Source organism: Hippopotamus amphibius, chromosome 10 (assembly GCF_030028045.1).
Source record: "Hippopotamus amphibius kiboko isolate mHipAmp2 chromosome 10, mHipAmp2.hap2, whole genome shotgun sequence".
Lineage (NCBI taxonomy): Eukaryota > Metazoa > Chordata > Mammalia > Artiodactyla > Hippopotamidae > Hippopotamus > Hippopotamus amphibius.
Window position 1 is genome coordinate 69,379,209 of NC_080195.1, and position 26,380 is coordinate 69,405,588.

General features: G+C 38.0%; 1 protein-coding gene across 18 annotated transcripts in view; it reads left to right on the top strand.

Annotated features, from left to right (window-relative positions):
• Window positions 1-26,380, top strand: part of ABI3BP (ABI family member 3 binding protein) — a 262,791-nt gene that overhangs the window by 199,434 nt on the left and 36,977 nt on the right. For 12 of the 18 annotated variants that reach the window (XR_009047795.1, XM_057697718.1, XM_057697730.1 and 9 more), the window contains 9 exons: window positions 126-173; window positions 981-1,061; window positions 3,212-3,289; window positions 7,500-7,565; window positions 9,550-9,624; window positions 16,862-16,939; window positions 18,443-18,547; window positions 21,573-21,701; window positions 22,219-22,287. Coding sequence is in view for 17 of the 18 variants with exons in the window: in XM_057697718.1 (XP_057553701.1) it covers window positions 126-173; window positions 981-1,061; window positions 3,212-3,289; window positions 7,500-7,565; window positions 9,550-9,624; window positions 16,862-16,939; window positions 18,443-18,547; window positions 21,573-21,701; window positions 22,219-22,287 (729 nt within the window). In the remaining variant the exon portion in view is untranslated. The remainder of the gene's footprint in view (window positions 1-125; window positions 174-980; window positions 1,062-3,211; window positions 3,290-7,499; window positions 7,566-9,549; window positions 9,625-16,861; window positions 16,940-18,442; window positions 18,548-21,572; window positions 21,702-22,218; window positions 22,288-26,380) is intronic. The other 6 variants (XM_057697723.1, XM_057697734.1, XM_057697733.1 and 3 more) reach the window with 3 other exon arrangements.

The following is a 26,380-nucleotide window of genomic DNA, read 5'->3' on the forward strand; positions in this document are numbered from 1 at the left end:
TTATGATGATTCTGAGAGAATGTGTACATGTTCAAATGGGTGCATTGTAGACACACATAAGCTGGGTTTACTTCACCAGGTAGTAACACTCATAAATATATTTCTCTGGTTTGCTCTCGGCCTAGTTCTGCAGCCTGTTACCTTTAGAATCGATCTGCCAGAGACGACACTAGGTAATGGTTTTCTCATTTGACACACTCTGATTGTTTTCCTGGCTGGCATCAGGATTGCAGGTCTTTCTCACATGATCCCATTGAAACATCACCTGTTCTCAGTCCTCTTCACTGTTTCATTCTCAGTATTTTTACGCTTTCCAAGATAGAAGGGCCACGGTTTCACTGTTCTGAAGGTGTGCTCTGAAGACCAATTTAAGTCAACTCCTTGCCAAGTCCCTCCTCACCTACCTCATTTGTGTCTGTGTTCAAGGTGATTCCACCTGACTCATGTCCATCTATTTAACACTTTCTGCTGGTGCAGTGGTTCTCAGCTGTGGTGTTTTAACACACTGGCATGTTGTGGAAGGCGCTGGCAACTAATTGTTATTAATATTGGTCAAAATACTGAAATGTGCCACCAGTTTGTATTTAAAAATAAACGTGAGCAGACTCCAGGTGCTTGCTACAGTGGTGATAGTCTCTCTCCTGTTGTAATCCTATGTGCTCTCTTGGATGAGAGAGCTGCAGCTGACAGGCCGAGGACCATGTCTAACCCACACCCATCTTAACCAGCAGTCGCGGAGTGTGTCAAGCACTAAAAGTCATTTATTGTCTATCCTGGTGGAAAAAACAGTTGAGAACCGTTGTTCTAATATTCCACAATCATCTCCCTGAAGGTTCAGTGCACACTTAACTTTCTTCTTCATGACTCACTTAATTTTTTCCTTCTTCTATTTCAAATAAAGGAATCTCATGTAATATTATTCTGGCTGGGTGCTGGCTTTTGAATCTAAAATTTGATAACCTTGGTACTTGTCTTTTCAGCTCCTTTAGAGACACGAGGCAGCCCTTTCATTCCTATGATTTCACCACATTCTAGTCAAGAGGAACTACAAACGACTCTGGGTAAGTTGTATTTTAGTATTTCAGTCCAATGAGGACTTAACATTTTAGGAATTGCCCTTAAAGAAGTCATACATACATTCATGTTCGTGGGTTTCCAAACAACTGAGCGGCTCTTTTGATCATTATAAAAAAAATTCATTTCATTTGATTCCTTAACATTAACTGTATATTTGTCTTTCTAATATATATGCTGATTTCTAATGTAAAATTAGAATATTTTAAGACATCTTGACAAAATTTCAATTATTTTTTAAAAAAGAATCTTCCCAAAGTATATCAATGCTACACACCTTTGTTCCTTTTTCCATATTTGGAACTGCATTTGGGAAGAAAATTTTCATCTAGTATTTGAATATATTATGGGTGCTCAGTGCAATGCTAATCAATGGGAATCCCAGAATAAAACTGTTTTAAAGGCGAGTCCTTACCCTGGTGAGCTCACCATCTAATATGAAGACAGGATTTAGTGGTAGTTGTGCTTCCTCTGTGTTACCCAGTGTTCTACACTTATTTTTGAATTTAAGGCACATAACAACTTTGTGAGGTAGTTTCTATTACTTGCCCCATTTTACAGATTAGAAAATTGAGGCATAGAAAGATTTAAAACTCTGGCCAAGCCATACAGCTAACGTCAGAGCCAAATTGGAACCCACATACTCAGTCACCAGAGCTCCTGGAATTCACCCCCATGTTGTACAATACAATGAGTTCATAGAGAAATGAGCAGTGTGCTGAACAAGGAAACTACTTGGGGGTATCAGGGAAGGCTTCACAGAAGAGGTGATGTATGCCGGGTCTTCCAGTTGGAATGAGAGTTTGAAATGAAAGGTGTGAAAGTTTCTTTCAGGTTAAAGACAGATGGGAAAAAGACACAGGGTAGAGAATGGCAGCCAGATTAATCAGATGAGCATGCAGATGTGAGAAACACAGATGGATGAATGAGTCAGGAAGGTTGGTTGGGATGAGCTGGCCATGCTTTCAAGGAGTTCAGCATCAATGTCTTCATTGTGTGGGAAACCGCAGTTCGCCTGCCACTTGGCTGAAAATGAACCGGAAAACAAGTGTTCCCAGCTTGTGTTTGTTGGCTCCTCTGTCCTGTCCACGCTACATCCCACAAGGCTGTTTAAATCAGTGGCTTTATTTTCCTTCCTTCATGCATTTTCAGATAAACCCATCCTTTGTGTGTGTCTGCTGAAATGAAGTTATTGATCACATTTTAAAATGAGATCGTTTTCAAAGGAAAACATTTTAAATGGAATGAGCAAATATATCCTAATTACCAAACATTCATCTATTATAGCGTGGGCCGTTCAAGTCAACATTACCCATGATGACAAAGTCAAAATGCTTATCAAGAACCACTGCTGGTTATGCTAATTATCTAAATTCCACTCCCTGCTTTTTCAATGTATCTCAGTTTATTGAACCAACTATCACAGAATCTCTCTTATGAGCAGAATCCAGATTATAAAACAGGCAGAAAATAAAGTAAGGTGACAACATATTATTTGCACCAAGTATTTCCTTGGATCCAGTATGTGGCAAAGCAAACTGCAGTTTGCTATGTCGGTATGATGTTGTAATGATCTCAAGATAATATGGGACTGGAAGTATTGTCTTACTTATTTTGTCAGGAGTATGTCAATAAACAAACTTTGATTTTCTCATGAGATAAATGGGATATTTATTCTTCTTTTGTGTAAATACACATTGTTTTCTATGATCTATTTTTTTCCAGCTCACCTAAATAATTTGTGGAGCTCATGAGATAGAGAGGAAACATGAAGGCAGTAATACATAAAGACAGTTAGGAGGCATATCCAAGAATATAGCCATGTCCAATATCAGGAAACAGTGATCCTGAACTAAAAGCTTTTGGATATCCTTATGATAATCATTAAAATAATAGTGCAAGAAGACAGTAAATATAATAAATGAGAGTTATTAAAATATACCATTAACTTTGACATACAATGGTTACTAGGCATAGTTTTTTTTTTGTTTTTTTTTTTTTTAGGCATAGTTCTTAATGTGATTTACCCTTTTATCACTGCACGAGAAAGAAAAGAGTGTAGGGTTTGTTTTTTGGTTTTTGACACATCCATAATGATAATTATTTAAAGCCAGCCATCTTACTGTGTTTTCCCCAGCAGAAACAGACCAATCCACCCAAGGATTCTTCACAACTAAAGTTCCACGAACAACTGAATTGACAAAGACAACTCAGGGTAATGCTATTTCCCCACCTCTGAATAGTAACTTTTCCTTCTTTTTTAAGCAGGAAGACAATTTTCTTTTAAGAACATAACTTTTTCATCACAGTGAATTAATTTAAGTTTTTTCATTTCATAGGTATAGGACATGAGCCAAATAGGAATATTTGTATGAATACCAGTTGAATATAGGAAAGACAATTTCTTTAGTTAGAGCCTTGCTTTTGAATGTATGGTCGACTGCTTCATGCTGATGACTAAGAAAGAATGCTCCCATTTTTTTTTTCCTTGCTTCACCTTCTTTTGCCTCATTTTCCACATCTGATAAATAAGAATCTTTGTTACCTTCCTCCTCCACCCCCTCCTCCTCCTCCTCCTCTTTTCTCTCTCTCCTTTTTCTCCCTCTGTCGCATCACCCAAATTTGATGAACCTGTTGATATTGCGGCCTGAGAAAGGAAACTAGTAACATGAAAAATCATCTTTTAATGATGAATTAATATTAAAACATCCAGGAAGCTTTACTCTGGGGTTTCCTTATCTCTTCCTTCTACTTTTTGGGAAATTAAATCACCTACACAAAGCTCTATCTCACATCTTCGTGCTCTCAGAAGTCTTTCATTTTTATATCTCTCTGTCCTACTTGGATTGTAACTAGTTGCAGATTTCCAGTATTTTCATGTGGTTTTTTTTTTTCCCTTAATTACCCTCTTTTGCCCATTTCTATCTCTAGCATATGGGAGAAAGCCCAAAACAAAAAACAAGGGCAAATAATTTTTAAAGAGTTGTAAGACAAATTTATTTTACTCAATTGTCAGTTATAATTGGGAAGGGAGATTTGTGGAAGAAACAAAGCAATAAGAGGAAATGATAGTAAAAGAAATCTAATTTTAAGGTATATAATGTATTATAAGTGGAGCAGTACTTATTCTAAATAAACATGACTGAAAATAGTCTATGGTGTAGGAGAGTTCTTGTAAATTTTCTAAATCTTTTTAATTTTTTCATTTAATTTTTATAATTGTTTAAATGTTTATTATTTACTTTATTACCTTTCTACTTATTAACTTTTATTAACTTTAATAAACATGCACAGAAGTAAGGAGCTAGTGTAATGGCAGCCCTCCCATACCCTCGTTACCAGCTGCAGCCTTGTCAATCCTGTTACATCCATACTCCACCCTGACTTTTATATGTTTATTTTTTAATGTTTTTGCAAATCTCTTTAATGTCTGGCTTAATAGAAGATAGCCAGATTCTCATAATCAAACACATTGAGGTCTTTACAGCAAAGTATATAAATATTTACAGTAAGCAGGATAAATACTCTATTCAGCTCAGGTTGTATTGCCAAATGAGAAAAAGATTTCATCTTTTTAGAGCTCTGTAGATTTCAGAACTGAGGACAAAAGATCATAGGCCTGTTCTTTTCTTGTTTTTGCTCTTCCTTACTTTAATGGAAGTATCAATATTTTTATCAAATTGCTTCTAGAACGTGGTTTTATTCGATGAGTTTCAAGGTTGATTGGATGTATGTTCGGGATCTGATATCATTCTATGAATTATCTTAACATATTTATATAATGTCCTGTCTTATGTTCTGAGGATCCTTAGCATGAGCGTAACCTGTGCAGCTCTGGGATTCACACTTTTCTAGACTTGCGCCAAGGCTCTTTAAAGGGGGCTCACCAGGAATGCATTTCCAACCTGGTGCAGGCCAGTAACCCAGCTTGGGAGTAGAGGGTCAGCTTTAGTAACAGCACACTGTGTGTCCAAGGATCACCCTCTGGCACAACCCTCAAAAACGCGTGCCTGAGCTCTGTGGATGAGGAGGTCAGTCCACTGTATTGTTTCTGTTGTGTTGTGTTTTGTTTCTAACAGTAGGCATTAGGTGCCCAAGACAGCACACAACAATTTGAGAGATGGTGTAGGCGTGAAATTCCTCTTGATCTTCACACTCCACCCATACATAACCAGGACCTTGTGGTTTCTTTGGTCTCCAAGCCCTCAGCCCTTGGGGCCCAAGTGCTCCAAAGAAACTTTGTGCATAAAACCTACAGCGTGAATCTGCTAGTGGGATTTTCCCTCCAGCACCTTTTCCCCATGCCATTCTTGCTTCTTTGTCTGCTGAGACAATTCCCTGCAGCTATAACTGAAACCCTGATGTATTCAAGCTTCTCTCCTTAGCCCCTCTCATCTCAACCCTTCGTAGAAATCCACTTGGCCAGAGGCATTCTGGGGATATTTTGATTATTTTACTTATTTCAGCCCCCTGATCCTTATGCCACACAGGGAAAGTTGTACCCTTCTTCCCCTCTCTCTGTATTGGGCAAAACAAAGTCCTTCAAGGTATCTCTCCTATAATCCCTGTTTGTCTATTTTTGATGTTATCTTTGTCAAGTGTTTTTAGTGTTCTTTTAAAATAATTTTTATAAAACTCTTTAGATATGAAACCATCTTTTAAAATTATTAGTCTCCAAAAACTATGTGGAGATGATACTTACAATGTTACATTCTGACAATGCCCCTTTGTCTTTTTTGTCTTTTTTTTTTTTTTTTTAATTTAAAATTGAAATCCTCAAGCAGTTTTCTCAAGGCCATGTGTTACCAGGTGATGAGCTATGTGAGTAACTCACAGCCTACACTCAAGTTATATTTCAGCTCCTTTATAAAAAATTCTTTCAAGATTTAAGTAAAGACTGTAGAAAAAAATGAAACAAAAATTCTGATCCTGTGGCTTTGAAATAAGGAATATAGTGCTGATTATTTCTGTGTTCTGCTCTGTTTCTTCTCTAAAGTTTTAAAATTTATATGTATTCTAGAATTATACTAATAAGAGCCATGAATCTTGTATTTCTTTAAGCAAAAACAATCTAACATTGAAGGAATTAACAAGAAAGCTGAAATATGTGCAGTTGACAGGAAATCCTACCACTCAAAGAAAATTGAAGAAAAACATTTGCAAATCATCATCGCACATTTTAGGGCATGTGAGAATTGATTTTTTAAAAAATAACATCAGTACCTCTGTTCACTCTAGTTATTACACTTTGAAAGGCCCACATTAAACCTACAGAGAATTTCAGTATGTGTCTGCTATTTTTGGCCTGAAGTGTGGCAAAATTCTCCTCATCAGTCTTCACATTGGAAGTTTATAAATGAGCTACATTATAATCTGTTTTGCAGGTATATTTTTTTAATGTGGTAGGCAAGGCATTTGCTGATTTATGGTTACGTAAATACCCACTCAAGATGTGAACACAATAATTGTAACGGTGTAATCTGCTTACAAAGTTTTCAAGAAAATTTTTTCCAGTATTCGCTAAAGCGTTACCAAGAAAGTTGGTGGCAGGAGGCAATGTGGTGTGTCAAGGGTGGCAGAGGAGGCAAAAGAAGGATAGACATATTTCAGGATGGATGCACACTTTAAAAGCTTAGGGAGCAAAAATATTTCGGCTGAGTTTCTCACAAATCTGCCTCCTTACAATGGTCACTAATTTTTAAATGCAGTTGACAAGTCTTCATTAATAGTCCTCCCTGTGCCAGGCCCTGGATAACTGCAGCAGGCTGTCTGAGTTCTTGATCTTTGCTCTCCCTCTCTTGATGGGCGGGACACCAGAGGTCATTTTCTCTTACCTCTAAAGCTTTAATGGATGGCACTGAGTGTTTATTCACTTCAGCGTTCATGAGTTAAGATAATTTGATAGAGACCACATGTTTCTACTCTTTTCTTCTTACATACCTAAAAATATTTTTCTTTTTGCCTTTAATATTGTTTGTCTTCTTTGGCAAAATAATAGTCCGCAGTGACTCCCTAATTGAGAGGTGTGAGTGGATGGATGGATGGGTTGATGGGTTGATGGACAGATGGACAGACACATGGATGGAAGGAGGGGTAGATGGTTGTCTTATATATTTCCCATATTAAGCAAACATGTGGTGAAATAAATGTGAAAAAGATGTACTAAATGATGACTAATCCTTAACACACATTACCAATGACCTACCTCACTTTGACTATGTACATCTTTAATTTCCAGTCATGAATATTTGCACTTGCTTTATTTTCCTTTAGCATCAATGCTGTAATGCATACTTAGAGGTTTAAGAATGTTCTTTATACTTCCATGCAAAGTGTACAAGTTGTTGGTCTGCAGAGTACTAAATCTCCGTTTATTGGGCTTGGGAGTGATGGTTATTAAATGTGAAGCATTTCCTCTGTTTCAGCACCACACAGATTGTATACAACTCCTGGGAGGCCCAGAATACCTGACAAACCATACATCAGACCTGGTAGGTTGTTTCTTTTTCTGATGATCTAAATAATCAGCATGTATAAAAAGATATGAGAAAAATATATATAAAATGTGTTTAGGAATTCCCTGGTGGTCCAGTAGTTGACTTTGTGATTCCACTGCAGGGGGCACGGGTTCAATCTCTGGTCAGGGAACTAGGATCCTACATGCCACGTGGCACCACCAAAAAAAAAAAAAAATATTGAAACAGCCAAATTTACCAAATGAAGTCTATATATCCTTAAAATGAAATAAATTACATACAAAATTCTGATCCTTGTGGGTAGAGAGGAGATAAAGAATCCATGGAAGTGACAAGACTTGACTGAGATTTTTAAAGATAATCAGATTCAGAGACCAACCACCACAGAAACTTAACAATATAAAAGCACTTTTGAAATAGTATTTTTGCATACATCACACACACTCTTCCCCTCCTCCTTCAGTTTTCCATGGCAATTGTAAAGATAGCATTAGCATTAGCTATGATGTATTACATGTCTCAAATGTTGTCTTTTAAGAAGAAAAGATGATCTCTTACAGTATAAAAGGCTCTTGTTCTAGGAGAATATTTTTACTTGATTCTTTCAGATTAAAAAAAAAAACAAATTTTACAGGTTGTAAACATCAAGAGTAAAGTGATAATAAACTGGAAATACTTTTTTTTTTTGGTGGGGTAGGGGGAGGGCTGCAACACACGTCTTGCAGGAACTTAGTTTACTGACCAGGGGATCAACCTGGGCCCCAGCAGTGAAAGCGCCGAGCCCTAACCAGGACTGTTAGGGAATTCCCAGAAAATACTTTAAATCTACTAAATTCACCAAAGGATTTATGATCTCCCTCACTGGAGCACGTTAGGGAAAAAATTAACTTGGGTATTGATTTGGTCCTTGTAAATCACTCCTATGCTAATGTGCAAGTTGGACCAGAGACTCAAGTTTTCTGCCCTTTTTCTCCTCTGTGATACTAAGTTTTAAAGTTCTAAATGACATAAGTGGCTTATAAGCTAACATTCCTGGTGAACATCTCTCCAGGCACATGGAAGAAAGAACAAATGCATTTTTCTTTCGTTTATGGAGGAGCCCTTATTTTTTTGGAGTAATCCTTGAACTCCTAAAGGTAATAGGTGCAGAAATCTTTTTCAAAAAGTATACCTCCATGTGATTTTTGTATCAGGATAACTGTTGAGAACTTAAGGTGTGGCTGGTTATGTTAAACCTTTCTACAAAATACTGAAACAGTAACAATAATGACTAACAGTGACTGTGTGCAAACCATGGGTCCAGTGAGGCACGGTTGACGGTTGAGGAAGCTAAGGCTTAAGAAGGGCTGGGAAGTGGATTCGAAGGCAAGCAGTCTGGTTCCAGAGCTCACTCTCTTAATCACAATATACTTAGTGCTTTTCCTGAAAAACTCTGCTAAATGGAGGATGAAAGAGCTGACCTCAACGTGTTGGTAATATTATGCATGACTCTCAACAGAGTAAGAGAGAAATTTCACTGGTTTCATCATAGTTCTGTGTTTAATGATGGGCTTGTGTCAGGATTATGAGGGAGCATATGTACTCCTCCAAAAGGACCACTAACTTAAGTGTTAGGAATTAAGGCCTTGACAAATAAATACACATCAGGTTTTGGGTTTTCATTCGGCATATGTAGTCCTGATCTTTCTTCAGTCCCATTTTGGAATGTATCTAGTGCTTATAAATGAAGCAAGCTATTTCCCAATTAGAAATATAAATTCCCTTTATTTTTTCAAGCCCAGTGATCACCTCAGAGTACATACTCATGTCTCAAATTCAAGCCTATGATTTTTTATACCAGAATTGTGATTTCTATATTCCAAACAGTAGTTTTTGGTAAGTCATCATGTTTTTATTGCCCACTTAAATGACTTCCAATTCTCTGGAAGGTTTTATTTTCCTTGGCTGCAAATTTTCAATTAAAAAATGTCTAAACTATTTATTTCCCAATTTATTGTAGTTCTGAATAAGACAACTACAAGACCTAGTAGACCCAAACCCAGTACGACACCCAAAGAGAATGGAATGGGAACAGGTAATGATCACAAATTGATTTCCTTTTGATCCTGTTAAACTCTAAATGTTTTCATTCAATTTTTATAATTTCATTGAATTCACATTTCAATTCCTTTTTTACCAGTTTTGGAAGTTAGTATAACCATTTTTGGAAGTTCATAGAATTGAAAATTGTAATTCATTCCAAAATCAAAATTTTGAATGTCTCTGAAAACATTAAAAAAAGTTTTTCACTTTTCTCAGCCTAGTCCACTAAATCAGCTACAATATATAGTCTTGATTCTTAAAAATATCCTGATTAAATATGAATTATTGAATTAAAATATCAAAATAGCTGTTTCCCTAATTTCAAAACACTTCCCATCTACAGGTTTGGTCTCTGAGACTGTTATCACTTGTTTTTCAAGTTTATCATTTCACAAGTACATTATAATTTTTTTACAAGACCCTCATCTGTTAGCAACCTGATTACAAGCATGATCCCCCTGGTTACAAGCATACTAATGTTTCCAAATCATTCAGTGTGATTAAATGACTTTGCCCTAATCCAGTCTGATCTCCGGGACATCATGCAGATAACTAGGACAATGATCTGATAAAAGTTCAAACACTCAGCTCACTAAGTGGATAATTGGTAGTTATTAAATGCCTTAATATGGGATTGCTTTGTTCCCTTAAATATTTTTAAATACTGAAAATCTTGTGCCTACTTATGAAAAAAGCATAAAAATTACAGTTTATTTAATATATATACAAAATAAACCCATAATTTTTCCCTAATGAGAAAGAGATGTGAATACTAGCTGAAGACATGTATTCAATCTAAAAATGATTTAGATTTTTTTTTAGTATGTGTTTTTGTACTAGGTTATTAGAATGTCTGAAGTTCTAGGAATTCACTTCCCTTCAATTAATGAGGCAGATACTATAAATTCCTGACTCATGAAAAGCAAGAAAGCATTGCAGTATCTATTTATGCTCAGCTGCTCCGTTTATTTTTCCCAAGTGGGATTTCCCAATCTGGGATAGTGTCTCAGATTGACATAAACAATCTGGCTCTAAACAGAGCCACCTTCTTAATATTTGAAATAATTCCCTGGAGTTTGCCTAAGTAAAAATAGAAGAAAGCATTTATGTCAACAAAGCAAATGAACAAGTAGCTATGATCAAACTCGAAAGCCATTAACCTTCAATATAATCAAGCATTGATTCTCACTAGGAAAATTCTTATTGTCTTTTGGAAGGAAAACAGAGCATTATTATATTTTAGTTTATCAGCAATATACATATTTTTTCCAGAGCCACTTGTTACATAAACTGGCATCTGCTACCCTCTTGTGTAGATAAAGTCAACTTTGTAATAACTCACCTAACTTAGCTTTGAAAGGATGATCTCTTACCAGGACTTCTTCAGTTTAATTAGTTGGTTGCTGGTAGAAATAAGTTGATGGGCACAGGTAAGCAAAGCTGAGCTCACTGTTTCCCCTTTCCTTGCTCCACTACCATCCCCAATCAAAATGTATTGCACATGGTCTATGTTCTAATCTCTGTCTATTGGGATCCTCCTTCAGGGAAGGACTTGCTGCCTACCTGAAGGGAGTGAAATCAGCAGACAGTATCCCACTGTCAGCCTCTTCAGGGTCAGCCTCAGCTGAGAGAGCCTTGATTGGCGATATGGGTGGTATATCTCCTTGTCTACCACAACATATAACAACCAAATGATATTTACCCCAGGAATGCAAGGTTGGCTTAACATTCAAACAAATTAGTGTAAGTTACCACATTAACAGAGCAAAGGAAAAAAATCATATGATCATCTCAATTAAAAAAAAATTAACCATTAGACAAAATTCAAAAACCATTCATGATGAAAAGTCTCAGAAAACTAGGAATAGAAGGAATTTTCCTAACTACGATAAAGGGCATCTGTGAAAAACCTACAGCTAACATCATATTTCACCGTGAAAGTTTCAATGTTTTTCTTCTAACATCAAGAACATAAGCAAGGATTCCTACTTTTACCCCTTCCATTGAAAATAGAAGTGGAGTATTAAGCTAGTGTAATAAGGCAAGAAAAGAAGTAAATGGTATAAAAATTGCAAATCACAGATGACATTATATAGCATATTAGGAAAGGAAAATTTAACAGCTCTCAAACTATTTGCCTGGGGAGTAATGTCTTGGGAAATTGGTGAGAAAAAGAATGTTCTTAAATCTATTTTCTTCAGGTTATAGACTTACATGATTCCACCTTACTTTGACTCTGCATAGTTTTGATCTAGCTTGTTTATAGAAATGCAGGTATTCACATCATTTCTTTTCTTCTCCGACCCAGTCCTGCTATCTCATTCATACTCACTTCTAGCCTGTATTGAGTCTTAATGAGACACTATTTTTGTGTTAACTGATTCCTTATCCAACTTTAACATTTCACCCGGAATATGTATGTTTCTCATTCATCTCACATATATTTTCATATAGTTTTTCTTACTGAATTTTTCAGCACAGATATTTTACATTTTTAAAAATCATTGACAAAAGGACTTTTTTAGGATTTATAGGATATATTCTTCATGGTCTTAGGCCACTTAATGTTTCACCTTTGGAAAACTAAAAAAGAAAGGTTCTGAGGCCTCAAAACTATGGACCTTTGATTCTTTGGGCCTCTATACAAATCTTGCAGTGATTCCATAAACCCCAGGAATCTTTAAACTATCTTGAGCCAAGTTTCTTAATTTATAACATCATTATAGATACTTACTCTGCTTTATGTTTATTTTACATGTATATGTATAAATATTTCTCCACCTTAAAGTCAGAAATTAGCCTTCAGAGAATGAAGTTTTAGGTAGGTCATTTTTCCAGCAGTCTGCTTTTCCAGGGTTTCCAAAGATGTGTCTCAGCTTAATTGATATATTCTACATGTTATAACCAACTTGAGATCTGACTCTAGAGATGCAACAGCATGCCTTAGACCAGGGGACTACACAAAGTACAATCCCACAGACCAAACCCAGCTCACTGCCTTTTTTTTTTATTTATTTATTTTATTGGCTGTGATGGGTCTTTTTTTTTTGCTGTGCGCAGGCTTTCTTTAGTTGTGGTGAGTGAGGGCTACTCTTCGTTGTGGTGCGCAGGCTCCTCATTGCTGTGGCTTCTCTTGTTGCAGAGCTCGGGCTCTAGGTGCTTTGGCTTCAGTAGTTGCAGCACCTGGGCTCAATAGTTGTGGCGCACAGGCTTAGGTGCTCCGCGGCATGTGGGATCTTCCTGGAGCAGGGATCAAACCTGTGTCCTCTGCATTGGCAGGCGGATTCTCAACCACTGCACCACATAGGAAGCCCTCACTGCCTTTTTTTGGTAAATACAGTTTTATAGAAACAGAGCTTGCTTTCACAATACAGTGGCAGAATTGAGTAACTGTGACAGAGACAGTATGGCCCACAGAGCTGAAAATATTTACTGTCTGACCCTTGACAGAAAAAATTTGCCCATCCTGTGCTAGACAATCTCTCCAGCTTTCTCCCTATAGAAGGAAGCTGCTGAGTTGTGCAGCTGTTCTTTGATTCAACTGACATTCATTGAAAGCCCATTATGTGCCAGGCAAAGTGTAGTTTAGAAACCACCTTGGCACATGTGGTTTGGCAGATATGTTAAATACTTGAACCCCAGATTCCTTTCTCAAATCCTTCTTCTCCTAATGAGGAATCCACACGTCACTGACCCCACACAGAGTGGGTCTGACAGCCAGAACCCGGATTCCTCCAAGGTGAGGAATGTGTTTGTCTGAGCTGGGGCTAAATCTTCCAATCTGCTGGCTCATCACCCTGACTTTTCAGCCAGGTGCTAAGAGTTGGAGACAATGGTGAGGAGACCAATCATCCGTAAAAACCACTGCTTTTGGTCACGGGGATAATACATTCAGAAATCGATTCCCAGTTTACTGTATTTGTTTGCACAATTTCTGTTACCATGGTTAAAAATACCCAAATCCTTACTTCATTTTTGACAATAAATTGCTAACGGGTGAACTATGTAAATGCAGACATTTTTGGAGAATTCCCATATGACAGTGGGGGCTCACACTGGAGTTGAAGTCTTGATGCTTCCAGAGCCAACCCTGCCCTTTAGCAAATAGTGGATTAATCCTGCCTGAGACAAAAAGAATTCAGGTCGCAGCCTGGGCCAGACTGGCTGAGTAGATGCCAATTCCTGAGGATTCTTTCTCTGCAGTATCTCTTACTGGCTTCCTCCTTTGCTCTCCCATTGCTTCTCTGCTACCTTTGGCCTTTATTTGCTCTCAATTCAAGGCCACAGAAGTTCACTGGTCTCCAGGTCTCGTGCTCACACTGCTCTTGGCTGACATGCAAACCACAGCTAAGTGGAGCCACGGCCAGAACTGGAGTTCAGTCTTCTGTCCCCAGTTCAATACTTTTTCCCTGAGTCCCAAAGCCGCCTTCTGCTGGGCTCTTGCCAATGTTCTCATCCACTACTGGCTTTTCTCTGTTTCTAAAGGCTGGACAAAGTCCAATTTAGCAGCTGACATTCTGTTGATTGGGGTACTTAACCTATAAGGATCGTAATGGTGTGATGCTTCCATCTCTGCCTATACAGAAAGTGACAGAAAATGGCTGATTTCTCCCTTAATTAGAAAAAAGGCCAGGGATGTTTATATCTTTGATCTTATTCATAAAGTAACCCTGCAGAATTTTGTAGTCTGTCCTAGATCTCCATTTCACCAGCCTGTGACTTGGTGGATTTGCATGTGCCTGGTTGGGAAACCACGTCATCCTTGTATTTCTCTCTGAGTCCCACACACCAGTGGCATGGCTGAATGACATGCTTGCCAGCCATAGCTGTTGAGCCCTCACCAAGTGGTGGCACTTCAAACTACCTAAAAGAAAAAGTATAGGACTTGAAGGCTAAAGTCACTTGCAGTCATTGTGAAGAATAAGAGAAGCATTAAAAAACAAAATTCAACCAAGTAAATTTGAAGATTTAATTGGCTTTATTCAACAATTTATGAATCAAGCAGCATCCCATCTAGCAACTAGAAGGGCACTCCGAAGGGTTTTACAAAATAGAAGGTTTTTATAGGAAGAAGGGTGGGGCAAGGGAACTGTTAGCAAAACAAAGAAAGAAAAATACTATTTTTAGGCCAGGACATCTTCTTTTTGGGTAGAAGGGAATTGCATGGGTTTTATCATATAGATTGCCTCTTCTTCCTCTGAGGGATGAAGAGGGCGGTGCAGACCAGAAAATTCCAGACTGGTTGATAGAGATTACGTTTCTGAGGAAGGTCAAAGCTGCAGTTAAGTCAGGTTTCAAGGCTAGGTTTTGTATTGTGGGCTTTAGAACAACCGATGCTTTTGGGCCTGTGGTTTTCTCTTCAACAGAGGGAAGATAACAGGAAAAAGCACTCTGTACTATCCCTTAGTGCTTAAAAATGGGCTGTGGAGCTGGGCGCCTGTGGGTGTGAATGCCTCCACTTCAGCTGTGAGTCCTTGGCCAAGTGTTTACTCCCTGCTTGCCTTGGGTTTCCTCATCTGTGAGACCTGGGTGGTATCTCCCCCCTAGAAAGGTTGTATAGATCAAATCAGGTCAACGAATGTGTAAGGTGCTTGCATAATATTAGATGAAAATACTTTGGTTTTTTAAGGATTGAAAGATATGGAGAAAGGCTGTGAAGAAGGATCTACTGAAGGCACACATAGCCTAGTAACCTTCTAGAGGATATAATACAGTTTTACCCTCAAAAAACAGTGGTAAATCAGATCTCAGCAAGCCAGGTTATCCCAGTGACACAAATGAAAGTACTTTGCATTCTCCTAAGCCATGGACAGAATAACCACCCAAATGAGTCATTTGCCACCCCCAGTACCACTAAGAGGAGGGCACAGGAACAGCACAGATGAGCTATTTGTTCTCAGAATGCCTGTGGGATGAGCCGCAAAAGTCACTGACAGCAGAAACATTTTATTCCTACGACAAATAAACAGCATTTGATTCATGCCTCCATGCAAACATTCACCATGATTTTATATAATATCTCTTATTCAAACAGCAGAGGGTGTGGAGTTTAATATTAGGTTTCATAAATTAGTTAATCATAATTATTATTATAACTTAATAATGTTACTACTATATTAATATTATAATGCTAATTATAATGTAGTTATAATTTCATAAATTAAGGTGAAAATGTCATCTAATTTTTGGCAAGCAAAGCTTCTGTTGTATACTTAATCAATATATCTGCCTACACATTAGATGAGACTGAGTGTATAGTGTCCTTACAGAGTCCTGGAATTCAAAATAGGATTGTTGCTGTGCTTATCCTTGTTAGTGTACTAACTAGTATATTAGTTCAATGTTTATTCTTATTTTTTTAATATGTGAATTATAGTCAGGTGCTCAGAGTATGGATTCTTTTTTTTAGGATGAGTCATTATATCTGAGATAGTATTTACTTTTGAGATTCTAAAAAAGTCTGTTATTATTTCTTAATGAAGACTGCAGGCCACATTAGGCAAGATTCTTTTATAATGTAAAGAACAATATTTATTTTAAAAAAGGACAAAAACTAAATTGGTTCCCTCTGCCCTTAGGATTGCTACCCAAAACCCTAGCACCAGATTTTGTTTGAGACACTTAGAGGTTAAAATAGCACGCAAAGTAATTTTCAGATCAGTTTCTTCCAAACAGCAACTTGGAGTTCTAGGTCTGCCCAGCCCTAATTTTCAAATCTCAAAAGTACAGATCCAGTCTGTGGCCTAACCAGCCTGCTAGCCAAGGCCCCTCAAAAAATATTAAGTACAAACCCAAACACATTGGAATTTTAAGGGTTTTTATTGGGGTAGAGGAGTTAGAGAAAATTTTTTTAAAAACTGCAAAATTTACCCACAAATATTGGCAGAAAAAAATAGCCAGTCACTGTAGATGAAATACTTCTGGCAAAACAGTATCACCTAGGCAGGCAGTACAGGGTTGGCATCATAGAAAATAAGGCAAAACTACCATCTACAATCAAACATTAACTCTTCAGAGAAAAAATTACAACTAATGAATGCAGTAGGGCTTTAAGTTTTTTTTCTATATGCAGATGGGTGAAGCCAATCAAAATGTCTGCGCACAAAAATGCCAGTACCCTTGCTCTGCGAAAAAATGCACATTATCACTGACAACTCTACCAAGTTTCTGTGAAGAGTATTTATCCCATTTTTGCTATCTGTTTATTCTGTCATTATCTCTGCTCACAGAGGTCAAGCAGGCACCACTGCCACCCAGTGCTGGTAGAAACACGTCAGTGGACTTTCCTCACTCCACAAAAAAGCCAGGTAAGGAATAGGATGCTAACTCCCTCACTTGGCTCTGCTCCAAAACTTGTCACTGCAAGGTACATTGCTGCAGGAAAAAAAAAAAAAAAGTAGCATCTTCACGATCCCCAAGACATTAGAACCATACTAGCAGTACATGGGTATTGCTAGAAAACATACCAAAACATTATCTTTGGGAAAATAAAAAGTGCTTTGCACACAAATTGAATATTAATAAGAACCTCTCATGAGGCACTAATTTAATAATTACTTTACATAATGTTCTGAGGGGCCACAATGGACACATGCTGAAGAGTAACTGTGGATTCTAGTTTTCATCATACACAAGTTTTGCTCTTATGTAATTTATTATAATATCCTTTTGCCTGAAATGATTTATGTTTCTTATTTGAGACTGTGCTCTATATAATAGGCCAAAATTATGAAAAGGTAATCTGTCTTTGCGTTGAATAAGAACTCTGTGCTTTTAAAGGGATGCTGTGAAACCTACTCTGATGTATTAATGTCTGGGGTAGAGATCTGTGTTCTATCATCACCACTCACTCCCCCCACGACCCCGGAACACTTGCATGCACGTGCACAGTTCCTAATATCCCAGGAAGTGCTGCAAGCCACAGGGCATTTTCCTGGATTGTCAATTTTACTTGAAGATTTTTAAACCAATATATTATGCAAAGGAAGAGATGACGTTTTAAGCTATAACACAAGGCTTAAAAGAAAATTTGGGTTAAGGTGGACTGCTCCAGGTACCTCTAGCTTTGTCAGCCTTTGTGCAGATTATAAAAAGGTGTCTCTTCCCTCTGCCCTTCAGGCACCCCAGTTTAAAAAATGTGCCTTTCCTCTGGGCTGGCAGCCTTGCACCAGGGCTCGTGAGTGGGTGAGAGAGCAGAGTGGGTGTGAAACTCTGCCTCCCACTTACAGCTCCCTGGCCAGGTGCCCTTGTGTGGTGACTCTGCTTTCTGTGGCCTACAAGCTTATTGCTTCTGCTATCAGGGCTACTTTTTTGTAATCATTTGAGAAGCTCTAAAAGTGTTTGTTTAATTATAATGACATAACAGAGTTGGAGGATGGGGTGGAACACCTACTAAAGGAGAAATTACATACTTTACCAACTCAAAGCTAAAATGATGTAAAAACTGTAGTCTGCAAATCGAAGGCAATTGGAGATAATGAGACTCATAAATGCTACTGTTAACTAAAGATGCTATGGGAAACTAAAGGTGTTAAATTCTATACATCTATACAGCTTTCCAAGGGGCTGATGTACTGATAAATTTTCATCTGTAATTAGAGAATATTTTTCCCATACACGAACATGCTTCATTATGCCTGGGTACATTACAAGCACTAATTTAGAATATCAGAAAGTATTACTCACAGGCACTTTTCTATAGACGTTATTCTCTGTCATCCAACTGCTACTTGCCAAACATATTTTTTAAAACCTGTGATTTTTATAGAGTGAATCTTTATGACCACTTTGTCTGTCATATAATCTCCTAGCCACAATCCCAGGCACTCGTCGCCCACCCTTGCCACCTAGACCCTTGCCCCCACGAAGAAAGCCTTTACCGCCAAATAATGTCACCGGAAAGCCAGGAAGTGCAGGTACGTCAATCACATACCTTCCTTCTCCCTCCTTGATTTCAGTTTTACTGGCCAACCACAAGCCCTTCTCGGTGTGATAGCTAAAGCAATGGAGAAGCCCTTGGGGTGTGTGACATGTTGGCCCCAAAGACTGAACTGTAAATTACAGCTTTGAGGACTCATATCCTGATTCTGGGTGTGTGGGATGAAAGCAACCATCCATGTCCTTCCAGGCCAGTTTTCTTCTTAGATGCTGTGTGCTTGGTGCTGGGACAGAAGCTTTCACAGGTTCTTCAAAAAGTGGATTATTTTGGATGAGATGTTTTGTGCTGCCTGGGGTAATGGAATATGTCTCTTGAGATAAAATCCTTTACACCTCATTAATAGCTCCCCTGTCCACCAGCCTTTATGCTGACCCCAGTATTATGGTGCAAGGGGAAAGATTGGGGACTCAGGGTGACTGAGCGGTTCTAGCCTGTGCAACAAGGCAGCAGTATGTTTTAGAAGTCAGGCTGCCTCTCACGTCTATACTATGGCATGTATTGTCTTCTTCCCATGGAATGACTCCTCCGAGTCACCTGGGATACTCGTACTTCATCCTTGTCTTGAAGAAGCCCTCTCTAACGCCCCAAAGTAGACTTAGCATTACTTCTCTGTTCTACTTTTCCTAGAAACATACCTGAGGTAGTGCAAACTGCTGTTTTATACCTATTTGTTTGTGTACTTGTCTTCCCCTACTGGATCATGAGCTCTGTGATGACAGATAACATTTTCTCTGGATTCCCAGAACTAAATCCAGTGCTCATTAAGTGAATCCAATAATCATTGAGTGAATATATGAGTGGAATTAAGAATCAGTGAACCCAGTTCAGAGCAAAGATTCCCCTCACTTTTCTTAAAGTTTCTTCCAGTGGACCTGAAAGCAGATCAGATCACGTTCCCATTTTCTCTCCCTCTTCCTTCATCTCTACTTCCTAAATATTCTGTAGTCAGAATCAGGATAACTGTGTTAAGGACAGCTGTGTAAGATGAAACTGATAAGGATTTATGAGATGGAATGGAATGCACTCTTTTCACAGGATGAAAGGAGGGTGTGGTGATGGAGAAGCATTCATGATGTAGCAAGGGGACAGCAGCCTCTAGATTGTTTTTCCCATCAGCTGAAGGAGGAATTAGGCTCTCATCCATGCTGATGGTGCCTTCCTGAGTCCAGGCCTAGGAACATGGCCCCAGGGAGGAGACTGGGTTTTCCTCATTAGTTGTAACCTGGGGGCAGCTGTGGCTTGACCTTCTGTAAGCTTTCAGGTTAGACTGAAAGTGATGCTTCAGTTTCCCCCATGGAAGAGTCAGGGGAACCTCCCACAACAGAGCTCCCCTGCAAGGCTGTGTGTCTTCAGCTGCAGCTCCACGGCCTTGGTTCCTGCCATATAAGACCTTGTTCACTCCCATCAATAAGTGTAGCTTTGGTATCACTCACCCAGCCTGTGGGATGGTATAAACATATCCCACTTTTGAGATTAACCACTCACCCAGCCTGTGGACACATCCCACTTTTGAGATTAACTCTGGTGCCCTCCCGTCCCCATGCTATCCACCTCTAACTCAAAAGAAATGACTATGCTGCGGAGCCAGACACAAATGGGGTCAGTTGTACAGATTTGTCCTGATGACTGTCACAGCAAGTGCATACAGAATTCAGGAAGTCAACTCGGTGTTCTGGGAGTCCTCTGAACAGATGCCTTCTTGCACATGTGCCTCTGAGAACAGTCTTAAGCGACCACGAGGCATCTCCACCTGTCCCCTGTCTCCAGATCTACTGAGGCCTCTCAGTCCCGCTCTCCTTGCATGCCAGCGTTTCCTGCTGTCTCTGCACACTCTCTGCAGACTGCAGGGCAGCGTCTCAGGGCTCTCACTCTCCGTCATTGGGGCCCCCTCCCACCAGGACCAGAACCATGAGTCTGCAGGGGCTGGACCAGCAGCCCACCTGAATGGCCATCCATGATTGCGTGCTGGGCCACAGTCCTTGCCTCAGTCTTGTACCCCGTGACTCTCTATTGTCTGAGAATGGTTCCTTTTCCCAGGAGGACTACAAAACCTAATCCAGCCTCCGCTCTGTTATACCCATACGTGCCTAGACCTTGGGATGCATCCTGTTTGGGAGACCTATAGGTGTTTTTAGAGTGGAGGAGACATTGTTGAATATAGCATCTCAGAGTGACACTGTCCTGGCTACTAGGCCAGAATCACAGACATTACCTTAGAAACTTTTTTCTTCTTTCCCAGCCATCTCCCATGCCTGCCAGGTAATCTGCAGTCAGGCCACTCCATGCCCTCGACATCTCTCATGTAAAACCCCTTCCATCCAGTCTCACTGCTTCTTACATCGTTCACCTCCTCTGCCCTTGCCTGTGCAACTGCTTTAGTCTCTTGACTTCTCTCTCTGCCACCAGCCTTGCAACTTAATTGTCCACCCTCTCCTCATCCGATCATGTTACTTCTCTAGTGAAGATCTTTTAATGGGTCCTCGTCACCTAAAAATAATATCTAAATCCATGCTACGCAAGGCCCTGCCTGAGCCACCCTTCCCTGCTGCTCCACACTCTGTTCTCACTGCTCCTGGCACCCTGGGCTCTCACCCCTTCAAATTCAACATGCCGTATGATTTCATGCTTCTCTGACCTGCTTCTTCTTGCAGCCTCCGACTAGAATGCTGCTCTCATGCCTGCCTATTGATCACTTCTTCTCTTTATTGGCACATCCTCTGGGAAGGCATTCCTGCCCTCCCCCCACGCAACATTCATCATCTTTCCCCATAGACTTGTCCTCTCTGAGACTTTATCTCCTGCTTTCACAGTATCTATAATGCTTCAGTATAATTTGGCTCACACATCTCTCCTGATCAGGGACACGAGGTCTTGTTTTCTCTCTAATCCTGGCATATAGTGCCAAGCCACATGGTAAGTGCTAATAAATATTTATTGAATAAATAAATGGGGAACTTGGCAGGGCTCCCTATAAAGCCTGATGCTTTGGCTCTACATTACAGGAATCATTTCATCAGGCCGAGTAACTTCCCCACCCTTGAGGGCAACACTCAGACCTACTGAAGCCCCCTTGGAGAGAACAGAGACAGATAAAAAGCAACCAACAGCTCCTGCCTCAGGAGAAGATCTTGGTTAGTATATCAGTCACTTTCCACTGGATGCTTAGCAATGAAGTACTAAAGGATTTCAAATTAGGGAAAAAAAGAGCTCCAGTTCTGGACCATCTATTTTACTCAATTTTATGATTGCTATGAATTTTTTAATTTAAAAATTATACCTATTTCTAATGTTTTATTATAGAATGTGTTCCTTCCCTTTGCAGACATAGGAGGAAGTTCACAAGATCTTTAGAAAGTCTTCCTAAAAAGCTCTAGGTTACCCAATGCTTCCTACTAAATCGCATGTCATTACTAATTACACATATCTTAATTTATCAATAAGTTTTAGCTACTTGGTTGTAATCTTTGAATCATTGTTTATTACACTGAAGAACACCTGCAGCAGGACACAATTAAAGGCCTTTTAGTCTGGATAATATGTATAATAATGATAGTAATTGAAATCAGTGTTGCAAGGAATTGACTAGAAGGCATATGTATTAAATATTTATAGTCTTTACTACTTTTTCATTGTATCTTCCATTCTCAGGTAATGCAACTGACTTTAGCTCAAGTCCAACAAGAGAAACTGATCCTCTTGGGAAGCCCAGATTCAAAGGTATGTATGATTGGCTTCAAATCTCAATTTTAACAAGGCTATCTTTGGTGGGTGTATCAGTCAGCTGTTGCTGTGTAATAAACAACCACAAAATGTTAGTATCATACTCTAAAAATGATTTCTTTCTCATGTGTCTACAAATTGCCTGGAGGTCAGCTGATCTAGGATGTGCTTGGCTGGGTGGTTTTACTTCTAGTAGCAGGTACAGCTGGACCTCTTGTAGGTTTGGCTCAAGTCTGCTCCACATCTGTTCATTTTGGTGCCCAGGATGAAGGACTAACAGTGACCCAAGAGAAGCCATTCTCACGACAATACAAAGTGAAGAGGGGGGAGTCCAAATACACAACCACATTTCAAGCTCCTTCTTGTGTTATACCTGCCAACATTCAATGGCTAAAGAAAGTCACATAGCCAAGCTCATAACAAAGATTGGGGAAGTATACTCCTTCCATGGATACAGAGAATGTTTTTGAAATATTTATTTATTTATTTATTTTATTTATTTATTTAGCTGCACTGGGTTGTAGTTGTGGCACACAGGATCTTTTAGTTGCAGCATGTGGGATCTAGTTCCCTGACCAGGGATTGAATCTGGGCCCCTTGCATTGGGAGTAAGGAGTCTTCACAACTGGATCACCAAGGAAGTCCCTAGAGAATGTTTTTGAACAGTAATCTAATCTACCACAGTAAAAGAGACATTGTATGATATAGAGCCCAGTATTTCCTTTTGTGATATGTTTTTCTGAAGCATAAAATTTGATAAATTTTAGCATATGTATATACCCATGAATTATCATCACAATCAAGATAATGAATACATGTACCATCTCCAAAAGTTTCATTGTGTACCTTTATAATCCCTCCCCCTCACTCCTCCCATCCAACCTCTAGTCTCTAGGTAACTTATTACAGATTAATATGCATTTCTGGAATTTTACATAGATGAAAAAAATACATTATGAACTTTTTTGTCTGATTTCTTTCACTCAGCATAATTATTTGGAGATTGATCCATACTGCTAAATGTACCAATAGTCTATTCCTTTTTATTGCTGACTAGTATTCTGTTGTATGGATATATACTAAATTATTAAAGCTGTTCATGACATTTGGGTTGTTCTAATATTTTTACATTACTAATAAAGCTGCTGTGACCATTCATGTACAAGTCTTTGCGTAGACATGCTTTCATTCCTTTTGGACAAATTCCTACAAGGAGAATGGCTAGATTGTATATAGATGTACATTTAACATTTTAAGGAACTGCCAAACTGTTTTCCATAGCAGTTGTACTGTTTTCCACAGCAGTTGTACTGTTTTACCTTTCTGTCAGCAGTATATGAGAGTTCCAGTTCCTCCACACCTTTGCCAACACTTGCTATGGTCAGTCTTTTTAATTTCAGCCATTTTAGTAAATGCATAACAGTATTTGATTGTGATTTTATTTTGCACATCCCTAATGACTAAGGATGCTGAACATCTTTTCATGTCCTTATTTGCCATCTGTATATCTCTTTTGATGTGTCTGTTCAATTTTTTTGTCTATTTTTTAATGGAGTTGTTTATTCTCTTATTATTGATTTTTAAGAGTGTTCATATTTTCTAGATTGAAGACCTTTTTCAGATACATGCTTTGCAAATATTTTCTCCCAGTGTTTGGCTTCTCTTTTTTAATTTTAATGAAGCTCAGTTTATCAATTTGGTTTTTTGTAGTTTGTATCTTTTATGTTATATTTAAGAAGTCATTGACTAATCAAGGGTTACAAAGACCTCTTTGTTTCCTTCTAGAAATTTCTATTTCCTTCTAGAAGTTTTCTACTTTTACATTTAGATCTATGATCCATATTGAGTCAAATTTTGTATATGATACAAGGTATGAATGCCTTTATTTTCTTGTTTATGGATATCCAATTGTTTCAGCATCATTTGTTGTAAAAACTATTGTTTCTCCACTGAATTTAATTTGTACCTTTGTCAAAAATAAACTGTCCATATATATGTGAAAATATTTTGGGGTTTTCTACTCTGTTCCATTGATCTATTTATCTACCTTTCCATCAATACCACAGTGTCTGGATCACTGTGGTTTTATAATACGCATTGTGATCAAGTTATGTTAGTCTTCCAACATTATTCTTATTTTTTGTTAATTGTTTTGGTGACTCAGGGTCCTTTTGTATTTCCATCTGAATTTTAGAATGAGTTTCTAAAAATTTAAAAAGCATAGCCTGTTTATATTTTTATTAGACTAGCATTGAATATGTAGGTCGAGAAACATCGACAGCTGTACAGCATTAAGTCTTATTACCTATGAACATGGTATATCTCACCATTTATTTAGGTGTTCTTCATTTCTCTCACCAAGGTTTTGTAGTTCTCACTATACAGGAAACCGTAAAAGTAGTATTTTTTATTTCAGTTTCCAATTGTTCATTGCTAATATATAGAAAAACATTTTTTTGTACAATGAGCTTGTATTCTGCAACCTTGCAAAGCTCTGTAGTCTTTTTGTAGATCCATTGGATTTTCTACATACAGAATTGTACATGTCATCTGAGAGGAAAGTTTTACTTCCTCCTTTCCAACTTGGGTACATTTTTCCTTACTTTTCTGTACTGGCTAAAACCTCTAGTAAAATATTGAATAGAAAAGTGAGGATAGATGTTTTTTTCTTATTCCTTATATTCTGGGAAAAGCATTCAGCCTTTCACCATTAAGTATGGTGTTACCTGTAGGTTTTTCATAGGTGCCCTTCATTGTGTTGAAAATTTTTCTTCTATTCCCGTTTTGGTGAGAGTTGTTATCAGTAATGAATGCTAGATTATGTCTAGTGATCTTTCTGCCTTTATTGAGATGATTATATGGTTTTTCTTTTTTAGTGTGCCAATGTGATAAAGTAATTGTTCTTGAGTTGTAGACTAATTTTGCATTCCAGGAACAAATTCCACTTGGGTATAGTGCATTCTCATCTTAATATATTGTTGGATTTAATTTGCTAAAATTTTGTTTAGAATTGTATTCAGTGAGGGACATTGGTCTGCAGTTTTCTTTTCTTGTAATATTTAAGTCAAGTTTTAGCATCAAAATGATGCTGAATTTTCCTCTTTAGTTTTCTGAAAGAGTTTGGAATTGATGTTGCTTCCTCTTCAAGTATTTCGTATTATTTACCAGTAAAGCCATTTGAGCCTTATGTTCTCCTTGTGAGAAGGATTTTACATGTAATTCACTTTGTTTAATAGGGATAAGACTATTCAGAATATTTTTTTCCATAGAGAGCTTTAGTAATTTTTCTCTTTTAAGTTATTGGTCCATATCATCTAAACTGTCAAGTTTATCATCATAATGTTGTTCATATTTTCTTCTTTTTACTTTGATATCTGTATAATTTGTAGTCATGTCACCTCTCTCATTCCTTTGATAATGTGTCTTTTTTCTATTTTGTCTAACCAGTCAGCCTGTAGGTTTATCAATTCTTTTGATCTTCTGAAAAGTTCAACTTTTTGTTTCATTGATTTTGTCTCTTTTTCTGTTTCATTTATTTTTTACTCTGATCTTTATTATTTCCTTTTTCTGCTTAATTTGAGTTTAATTTGCTCTTCTATTCTAATTTCTTAAGGTAGAAGATTAGCTCATTGATTTTGAGCCCTCTCTTCTTTTTAAATATGGAATTTAGTGCTACAAATTTTCCCCTAGGTATTATTTAAGCAGCATCCAAAAAAATTTGATATGTTGTGTTTTTATTTTTACTCTGTTCAAAATACTTTTTAATTTCCCTTTTGGTTTCTTTTTTGACATATTAGAAGTATGTTATTTAATTTCTAAATATTTCAAGGTTTTCTAGAAGTCATTTTGTTATTGATTCCTAATTTAACTCCACTGTTGTCAGATAGTCTGCATTACTTGAATCCTTTTACATTGAGACATTTTTTATGGCCCAGAAAGTAGTCTACCTTGGTATATGTTCTCTGTGTACTTGAAAAGAATGTGTATTCTGCTATTCTTAAGTAGAATGTTTTATTAGTTTGCTAGGGCTGCTGTAACAAAATACTACAGACTTGGTAGGTTAAACAACATAAATTTATTTTCTCACAGT